The sequence below is a fragment of the Emydura macquarii genome, unplaced genomic scaffold, assembly GCF_026122565.2.
Source record: "Emydura macquarii macquarii isolate MOO-44397 ecotype Brisbane River unplaced genomic scaffold, CSIRO-AGI_Emac_v2 contig_1790, whole genome shotgun sequence".
In the NCBI taxonomy this organism is placed as follows: Eukaryota; Metazoa; Chordata; order Testudines; family Chelidae; genus Emydura; species Emydura macquarii.
In genome coordinates this window covers 24,358,564-24,368,066 of record NW_027131927.1, presented here as the reverse complement: position 1 = coordinate 24,368,066, position 9,503 = coordinate 24,358,564, and the positions used below count along the sequence as shown (strand labels likewise).

The window sequence follows — 9,503 nt, the reverse complement described above, 5'->3', positions numbered from 1 at the left end:
ATGACAGAGAGCCAGCCACACAGCAGTATTCAGATATTGGAACCAAATACCAATGGCTTCCCCTGGAGAAAACTGTCCTCTACAGAAAAGCCAAAGTTTCCTTCACAAGCCACTGTGACCTTTCACAACATCTGCTACAGCGTGAAAGTGAAGAGTGACTTTTTATATTGTCAAAAAGCTGTTGCTAAACAAATTTTGAAAGATATCAAGTATGTATTTAAAAATTGTCTAGTGTATGTTAATTTTGTTTTCCTTTTCAAACAGCTTAGTCATAACCTCATGTCAACATCCCTCAAATACATTCAGGAATGACTGATGAAATGATTGTAAGAAATGCAATTGAATTCACACTTTGAGTATTAATTTTTATATTTCTGTTTATAAAACAGAATTAGTGATACTGATAAATTTTAATACGCAAGAGGGTTATAACATCAGTTCTGTGTTGTTTAATTTAACTGAATGCTGTACAAGTATATTTACAATTGGCTGTGTTATTATTTTTTAAATGTGATAATTTGGGGAAAAAATGAAATTATGAGAGTTGGTAGTTTAAAACCCTTATACAGAAATGTTTACAGCACATCAAAGAAATACCTCAGTTAGTTGGAATTTGTGATTCATATGTAAATGCTGATATTGTGTTAGTGAGTTTGAAAACCAGTTTGCAGATGATTAACTCAAGGCCCAATTTAGTTCTGATGGCAAATAGCTGTTTTTTTAGTCAGGTTTGTGTGCAAGTTGCCAGTTTGTAGGCACAAACTAAGTTTGTAGGAAAAGTGTAAATGTTCATGCTAAAGTAGGTATGCAATTGGATCTGAAATTTGGGAGAAAAAGAGGAGCTAAATGTGTTTTTGTTTTATCTTTAAAGCCTCTAAAATAGCAATATAATTTTGCATATTTGAAAACTAAAACATTCGTTGCTAGCATATAATTACAACTGTTTTCATATTCAGTTCTTTGAATGCACTCAGTTTTCATATTATAGGAAAGTTGTTTTACTTGGTCTGTCTAACTCTTGACATTAACAAAATGTTTTGTCATTAGCTAATACTATGGAACAAGAGCTTCCTTTTCTGAAGAAACCTCCTTTATTAGATTCTTATCAGGTCTTTTTTATCTCAATTACAATGACAAAGTCTGGAATACTTTGAATTTAGGCTGATGAGACTAATCTGAGTCTAGCTTTTCATTTACTATATTTACATAAATACTAAACAAGAAGGGTTTCATCCTCCACCCCCTTCTTTTAGGTAGGAATTTAGGAATTAGAATTAAATGTGAATCAAGTGATCATTTCACATTACTGAGAAACTTCACCAGTTCCCAAAGAATTTTTTTTTTTTACAATACCACACAAACAAAAACCTACCCCCCACCCCCAAAATTGAAATTAAAAGAATTAATCTACAAATAAATCAGTGAATTCAGGAAATGTTGCTTTTCTTTGCAGTGGGATTATGAGACCTGGCCTAAATGCAATTTTGGGACCCACTGGAAGTGGCAAATCTTCGTAAGTGTTGAAGCAATGAAAGGACTTGTTTTACATTATCCATATTCATCATATAGAGAAGCCATGCCAAATAGAAAATGTGCGTGCATACTTATAGTACTTATGAATGACCACAAGAGCCAAGTGTTCAAAGTGGCTTCAACCCAAATTCTTAATTAGTATGCCCCAAACTTCACCTTAATCACCCAAAAAGCAACTCAGATTTCCATGCTAAAAAATAATGTATCTGGAGTTCAGCTACTTGGTTTAGGTGTACAACCTTCATTTGTGATGTAAATCTAAATTTTAGAACCTTTTCCAGGTGGCACAAATTACAGCAGCTCATAGGCCGCTCATACCTTTGCCAGGGGCCAGCACAAAAACTCCCTAAAAATTATGGAGCCTTAATCCTGATGGTCCCATCTTTGTTTATTAGGAGAGCAGATCTTGTCACAGGAGAGAACCTGAGCTAACATTTCAGCATGAAAATTGTGCGCGCAACACATTTTGTTAACTAGATTTGTATTTCAAGTTTACCTGTCACCTACTCCACTTTTCAAAGATTTACTCTTCAGAACCCTTTTGGGAGTCTGCTTTTTCTTTTTCTAGGCTATTAGATATCTTAGCTGCAAGGAAAGATCCTCATGGGCTGTCTGGAGACATTTTGATAAATGGCGTTCCTCGGCCTGCCAACTTTAAATGCATCTCTGGATATGTGGTACAGGTAAATTAGCCTGCAGTTACTATCTGTCTTTACTGCTTGTCTCTCTCTGAAGGGAGGTCAAATCTGGATTGCACTCATTGATTCATACACACCCTTGATGAGAATTATGGCATAAATTTTACTGACAAAAGTACTTAATACAAAATGTAGAAACCAATGTAGTGTTTCTTATTCCTTTTCTTGTGTTCCAAATTTTGATTTTTTTTTTGTATTGTAAACAAACACCTCGTTTGACATCTGTTCCATGGTAGTTTGTCCATTTTCTATCACTCTTTGGTTATTTTCTTGGATCACCTATGTCTGAATTTGACCTAAATTTGAATTTTTATTGGCCCTCAGAGACCACAAGAAGATGTTAAAATCAAACAAACAAAACCTTATTTTTAACCCAATTGTTATGTTGCTGAAAATTTGCAGAAAAATGACCTGCACTTGCTGATTTTTTTCAGATGTGTCCCCTTTTATCTAAATATTACTTTATTACAGTACTGTGTTGATATATCAGTCAGGGTAATCGACCAATTGTATTAGCTGTGTACAGAGTTACATATTATAGATGTGATTTTTTTCATTTGACCTATTCTGAATATAAAAGTAATACTTCTGCTTTCCTCTTTTCTCCTTTTACCTCCAACTGTGATATCCTAGAGAAAATTTAGGATATGCTGCTACTGGAACAAGCCTCCCAACCTGGCAGGCAGACTCACTTCACTCAAGCTAGTGCGCAAAAAATAGCAATGTTGATGTTGCGGCTCTGGAATAGACTCGGACTAGCCACTTGAGTTCATACTGAGAGGTCAGGTGGTCTTGAAAGCCTGAGCTACAACATCCACACTGCTATTTTTAGCACGGTAGCATGAGTGGAGTTAGTGTGAGTCTGTCTACCTGGGCTGGAAGGCTAGCTTCCAGCTGCAGTGTAGACATTGCTTTACAAGTCTAACTATGGGGAGAGGGAATGAGACTTATTGTAAGGACTGTCCATATAAGGGACAGTATCGGAGTTATATAGTTGACTAATTATCCCCAATAAATTATTGGGGTGCTGAAGGGCTGGCTTGTGGAAGAGGAGTAGCAAATTATGGATCAGCCATGGCATTTTATGACAGAAGACTAGCTTTAGAAGTTTGTAAGTGATCTGAATTTTCTTATTTAAAACAAAATAAAAATTGAGCTTAGAGACTTAAAATTCAGCAAACTTCTGGAGCCTTATTAGAGAGATCACCATTTAAAAAGACATTGTCATATAGCTCAGTTACAACTATTATCTATTTTAAATCCGAATATTATCCTGTCTAGTGAAATACCTTCTGGATGCCACAGGTCAGATTCTGAGCCCAGATATAAAGGTGTAAACCGGAGCAATGACATTAAAGTCTATGAAGTTATTCTGGCCAATGCTACTGAGATCAGAAAATGGTCCTACATACTTTTTTAACCTTTGAGAAATGACTCCTCCCAGCCCCAACATTAATGTGGGATCAGCACAAAACCAATGTTTTGTGTCCAGTCTTTCCCATGCTTCTCCACTTGAGGTTTGTTCCATGAGAAAAGGGTGGTGGATATTCCTCCCTCTTTTCAGCAGTCATCATCTGGGTGTAGCCAGCTGGTCTTTTCCTTCGTTTTTTATCTTTGGGGAGCTGCTGTGGAGGACCACTGTCTCCTTCAATCCCAAAGAAGATACCGTAAACTTTTAAGGAAAGACTGCTGCCCTCCCTTCACTGACAGAGATTAGGTCCAGCTGACAAACTTAGTCAGTTGGTCTCTGGCCTTATAGGCGGAGCACGGGAAAACCCCATATTTAGTGGACAGCATTTCCCTTCCCTGGTGAATCCATACCATATATGGTCTTTCATTCATCAGCACAATTCATTCCCAGGCATTGGGGGGCAGGGGTGGCTTTCTTGTTCTGGGGAATACCTGCCAAACATGGTCTTGGAAACATGGTTAAACTCCATCTATTGGGAGGATGGGCTTTCCTTGTTTCCTGGGGTTTCCCACCAACCATGGTTTTAGATTATCTAGCACAGGGAATGAAAATCACTATGGGTTTGGGCTTCCCTTGCCTGAGAGGTTCCCACAGCCATAGCCAGGGATTCTCCAGCAGAAGTAAACAGACTACTAGAGGTTGGGACTTCTCTGTGCTGGGGAATCTCCCTAGTTCATGGGCTGGAAATTCCTCAGCATAGATAACACTGAGAAGTTAAACAATGTTAATAAGATTTCAAAAGTAAAGAGCATTTAATTATAAAGGATGAGGCATATATCTGAAAAGACTTTACTTGTTGATGGAAAAGCTCTGTTGGACTCTTGCATTAAAAGTACTATATTTGTGAACTTTGGTTTTATGTAATTTTCCCTTAGTGCAGATGTCAATTCTTACTCATTCTAATACTGTAGTATGATATGAAGAAAGGAAAAATTAAGCTTGACACCAAAACTTGTTAATATTTTTATGGCTTCAAAGAATGATGTGGTTATGGGGACCCTGACAGTGAGAGAAAATTTTGAGTTCTCAGCGGCACTCCGTTTGCCAAGTACTGTGCCTGAACATGAAAAGAAGGAACGAGTTAACCAGATCATCAGGGAACTGGGTTTAGCTAAAGGAGTGTTATAGTTACAAATAAAACATTTTAAAAGCAGGAAATTCAGAGTTAAGACTACCTCAAAGGCAGATTCCAAGGTAATGACACATGGCATAGCATGACATAGTATTTAATATCACTTGTAATATCACTTGTAATTTAATAGCTTGTATCACTTGTAATATCACTTGTAATTTAATATCACTTGTAATTTAATAGCTACTTGTTATGGGACTGTTACACTCTGTTCCCCTTTGGGACTGGACAGGGGCATTTTAGCCCCACAGCTGAATCCAGTTGTCCACCCTAAACTTCAGGCGAGTATGGCCTGGTGGCCAGAGTCACTAGATTAGCCCAAGTTTGCGTGGCTGTTTGGCCTAATGACTAAGGTCAATAAAGCAGCTTTTTCTTGGAGGGCTGTGTGGCCTAGTGGCCAGAAGTGGGGAGAGTGGGCTGCCTCTCAGGGGCGGGAGGGCAGGGAGTGAGAGGAGTTTGGCAGCCAAGGTAGGGGGACCTGGGACCTCCTTGATCTACTGGGTCCCAACCCCAGGGCCCTGACAGTGGCAAATAGGATCATCTTAGGTCAGCGAGGATCCAGTCGAAACACACTGCCTTTGTCCCAGTTGCACAACTGGACCAATGTCTAATATCCCTGGGTTACTTCCTATCCTGCTTTCTGACATTGCAGTCCATAAGTCTCCTGGGCCTCTAGGGTCATTGGCTTGCGAAGCTCCTGATGACTCCGTTCCCTCTTGGTCTTCCATGGGCAACTGGGCATCCATCTGGGTTCTGGCACCCTTGGCCTCTGCGATTGGGTATTTCAGCAGCTCCTGGATGGGAGCCTGCTAGGTGCCTCCTCTCGTCCTAGCAGTCAGCTGTGACTGACCTAGGCCGCTCCCATTTGTACTATGGCTCCAATTGGAGCATGCCCAGCAAAGCTGAAGAGGCATGGCCTCCTCAAATCAGGGTGGGATTAACCCCTGCTGAACCAGTGCGGGGCTGGTATACCCTGTCACACTACTTACATTTACAACCTTAACTTTATCTTAATGGATTTTTTATTAGAAAAATTTTTCATTTTTGATGCATTGCTATTATTTCATCACTAAATCATGTGAATGTGTTTTTCATGTAAATATTGATTTCTGATCCAACACCTGAAGTTGGCTCTAATATTTTCTAATATTTTCTAATTTGAGAATGTTAATAAAATTATTTTAAAAAGAAACCTCCTTTTAAAGGTGTGATGCTTTTTTGGCGCTAGGTTGGCACCCAGTTTATTCGTGGTGTATCTGGGGGAGAGAGAAAAAGGACCAATATTGGAATGGAACTCATTACTAACCCTGCAGTCTTGTTCTTAGATGAACCAACTACTGGATTGGATGCCAGCACTGCCAATGCCGTCTTGCTGCTCCTGAAAAGGTGACTGCAACAAAATCACAGGGAAAGAACCATCTGGTCTTTGATAGAGATGGACTCTATATATTTGCAATTAAGATATGGTTAGAAATAGTACAGCCTGATCTACTTCTAATTGAGTTTTTCCCATGTAAGGGAATGGAAGCTACAGGTTTCCACAAATGGAATTTCGTTCTAATTCTGCTATCAGTGGGTCAGACACTGTCTCCTGTCCCACAACTCTCACTGTGCCAAAAGGGGCAGGAAGTTTGGACCAACAAATAAATCCTTTTGGAGGGTTTGCCTGAGGAAATGAACTTTGATAGAGAAATCTCATACAGCCACAGTTACCTGCCAGTTCTAGGTATCCCTGGGACAGCTCTCTGAATAATGCCTCGTGTTTGGAGTGGGTGAGGGAATGCCACTCCTCATGGAGGGAAAAGCATTGCTAATTACTTCACACTTAAATGCTTTAGCAGTAACTTAGATGACTTTGTCCTGTAGGTATGTGAGGTTAGAATCTGGCCAAGACTTGACACTCCCCATTTTTTCTTTGTCCCACCTAGTAAGAGCCTTAGGATTTGGCCCATTTAACTTTCTTCTGCTTTGTCTGCTCATTTAAATTGGGTAAAACAATATACCACTTATCCTTAAATGTTACAAATATTTGTACAAGAATTTATTTTCTATAAATCTTTCTTTGGAAAATATGTAGCCTTTCATCTCATTTCAGCTATAAAATCATCGATGCTTAGGTACACATCATAAGAATAATCCATTATACGGGAATAATATTTGGGTAGTGGGCCAAATTCTGAGGCCCATACTATTCTTTTATTCAGTTTTTACTTAAACTAGTATTGAAGTTAATGGGAACTTGCTTAAGTAAGGATTGAGTAAATATTGAGAGATGACCTCAGGATTTGACCCGATATGCTTGTCATTACTTCAGATTATAAGCATGGGTGGTGTTAGCCATTCATAGCAGAAAGAAAATATAACTGTAAAAGGATAATTACAGATGTTTAATGCCTCTCCTATTTTCTTTTTTGCATTCAGGATGTCAAGTCAGGGGAAAACAATAATCTTTTCCATCCATCAGCCCCGGTACTCCATATTCAGATTGTTTGATAGCCTAACGTTATTGGCTGCAGGAAGCTTGTTGTACCATGGCCCTGCTCAGAATGCTCTGCAATACTTCAAATCTATTGGTGAGCTTTCAAAGGGAGCTCTAATCACAATGATGGCCTTCCAGCACATTATATTAATTTTTACCCAGATCCTCAAAAGTAGTTAGGCACCTAACTCCCATTGAACTCAATGGAAATTAGGCATCTAAATACTTTTGAGGATCTGGGCCGAACTGCATAAGTAAGGAATGAAAACTTGTTTAAAAATGCATTGTTATTTTTTAAAAATAGCAAATTTGGTTTATTTACGCCATGATCCTTGTCACTGAGATGACATGGGATGATGGACTATGATAAAAATCTTTATATCCAAGACTAAAGTGAGCGTTTGTCATCACCAAAGCTCATTATCCTCCTGTAGAGCTTGCATCAAAAGTGGACTGTCGGATAGAACATTAAGATATAGCAATTTTTAATATTTTAAATGACGAAATGTTTTCTAACCACATATCCTAATTCAAAAGTCTTAACTGTGTTGTGAAATAATGAGCTTAAAATGTTTATCTAAATATTCTAATTGACTCTGTCAGATCAATGGGATAAGCAAGTTCCAGAGTCAATAACTAATAACATCCTGCCCACAAATCCTGGATGTATTGTGTATATATTACAGCTGTTCTGTTCTGAATAGAGAGAAGTTGTTTGTTAGGTAGTCAATCCCAAATTTTGCAGAGTTTAATATGTTACTATCAATACCTTGAATTGCACTTAATGAACAAGAGGAAGCCTATTCAGACTTTGGAGAACTGAGGTAATGTTCTTTGTAGAGCCTACCCTGCTACGTAAGTGAGCAGCTGCATTCTGAACAAAGTGTTGTTTCCAAATGATCTTTATGGGTAACCTCACATGAAGCATATTGTAATAGTTCCATAAGGAAATCATAAAGGCATGGATAATTGTTATGAGATTCATGAAAGAGAGAAATATTCACAACCATCTAGCTAAACACAAACGGAAAAAGACACTTGAGGCTACCAATGCTTCCTGGGAATCCAGGAGGAGTCAGGGATCTAGCAATATGCTGATGCTGTGAACTTCAGTCACAAATGGGCGCACCTCTCAAAAATAGGAACCAACATCACCCCGACCAAATCCTTTAGATGCTTTTGCCATGCTAAATTTATCATTGTTTTGTCTGGATAGAGCTTCAAACAGCTGAGTGTCTCATTCAAAACCCTATTTTGGCCAGGCATTTGAAAGCATGATGACCATCCAAATCCAGATCTGAACTTTGCCAATGATCCCAGTCTCTATAATGGAGTGAACCAAAATTCTGGAAACAAACATCAAGAGCTTCATAGTTCTGGCCCATTCTACTTTTGACTTTGGTGAAGCTGACTTGTTTAAAATGTACCATTGGATAGTGGGATGTCTAATTGCTTTCCCTTTAAGACCGATTTTAATAATATTATCCTTACTATTGCAACATATTTCTCCCATCTACTGAATGACTTGTTTTAATGATCTGATACTATTTCTTTGCAGGTTATGAATGTGAGCCATACAACAATCCTGCTGACTTTTTTCTGGATGTCATTAATGGAGACTCAACTGCTGTGACACTAAGCAAATCAGCATCTATCAGTCAATGGAATGTATCAGGTATGGGAACTGGAGGTCGAGTGATTATCTACACTGATCCCACTCTAGGTGTGCATACATCCTATATGCCTGAGATCGGAGTCTTTTTGAATAGCAGTATCTGTTATGGCCAAGGCAGAATCCCTAATGACCTCTTGGCTATCATAGGTTAAAGATAAGGGGATGGTGTGGCTGCAACAGTTACTCTGTTCCTTCTTACTACCCATGATATGAGGTGGAAAACCTGTAGCATGTGTCATCTTGCTTACTTTCTTCATTTTGCCTGTGGGGGTGGAGGAGGACTTAGCTAAGAACTTTCCAACACCACTCCTGAACACAAGGATATTCCCACATCATGCCAGATTCCAAGTCTCTGGTCTTTAGGACCTGCCTGTTGTGCAACTCCACCATGTCCATTAATGACAGGCACTCCAGATGTCTCATTTACTTGGGAGAGGAATACAGAGTGTTGCTTCCTATACCGCTCCTTCTCTAAAAGTGGATGTGACCCTTCCGTGCCTAGGGCAGCCACCTGA

The 9,503-nt window shown here is 39.0% G+C and overlaps 1 protein-coding gene across 1 annotated transcript in view; it reads left to right on the top strand.

Annotated features, from left to right (window-relative positions):
• Window positions 1-9,503, top strand: part of LOC137159019 (broad substrate specificity ATP-binding cassette transporter ABCG2-like) — a 38,948-nt gene continuing 29,445 nt past the window's right edge. Inside the window, exons 1-8 of the mRNA XM_067557153.1 lie at window positions 1-209; window positions 1,454-1,513; window positions 2,102-2,216; window positions 4,681-4,821; window positions 4,885-4,896; window positions 6,063-6,220; window positions 7,256-7,407; window positions 8,872-8,988. Of these exons, the coding sequence (XP_067413254.1) occupies window positions 1-209; window positions 1,454-1,513; window positions 2,102-2,216; window positions 4,681-4,821; window positions 4,885-4,896; window positions 6,063-6,220; window positions 7,256-7,407; window positions 8,872-8,988 (964 nt within the window). The remainder of the gene's footprint in view (window positions 210-1,453; window positions 1,514-2,101; window positions 2,217-4,680; window positions 4,822-4,884; window positions 4,897-6,062; window positions 6,221-7,255; window positions 7,408-8,871; window positions 8,989-9,503) is intronic.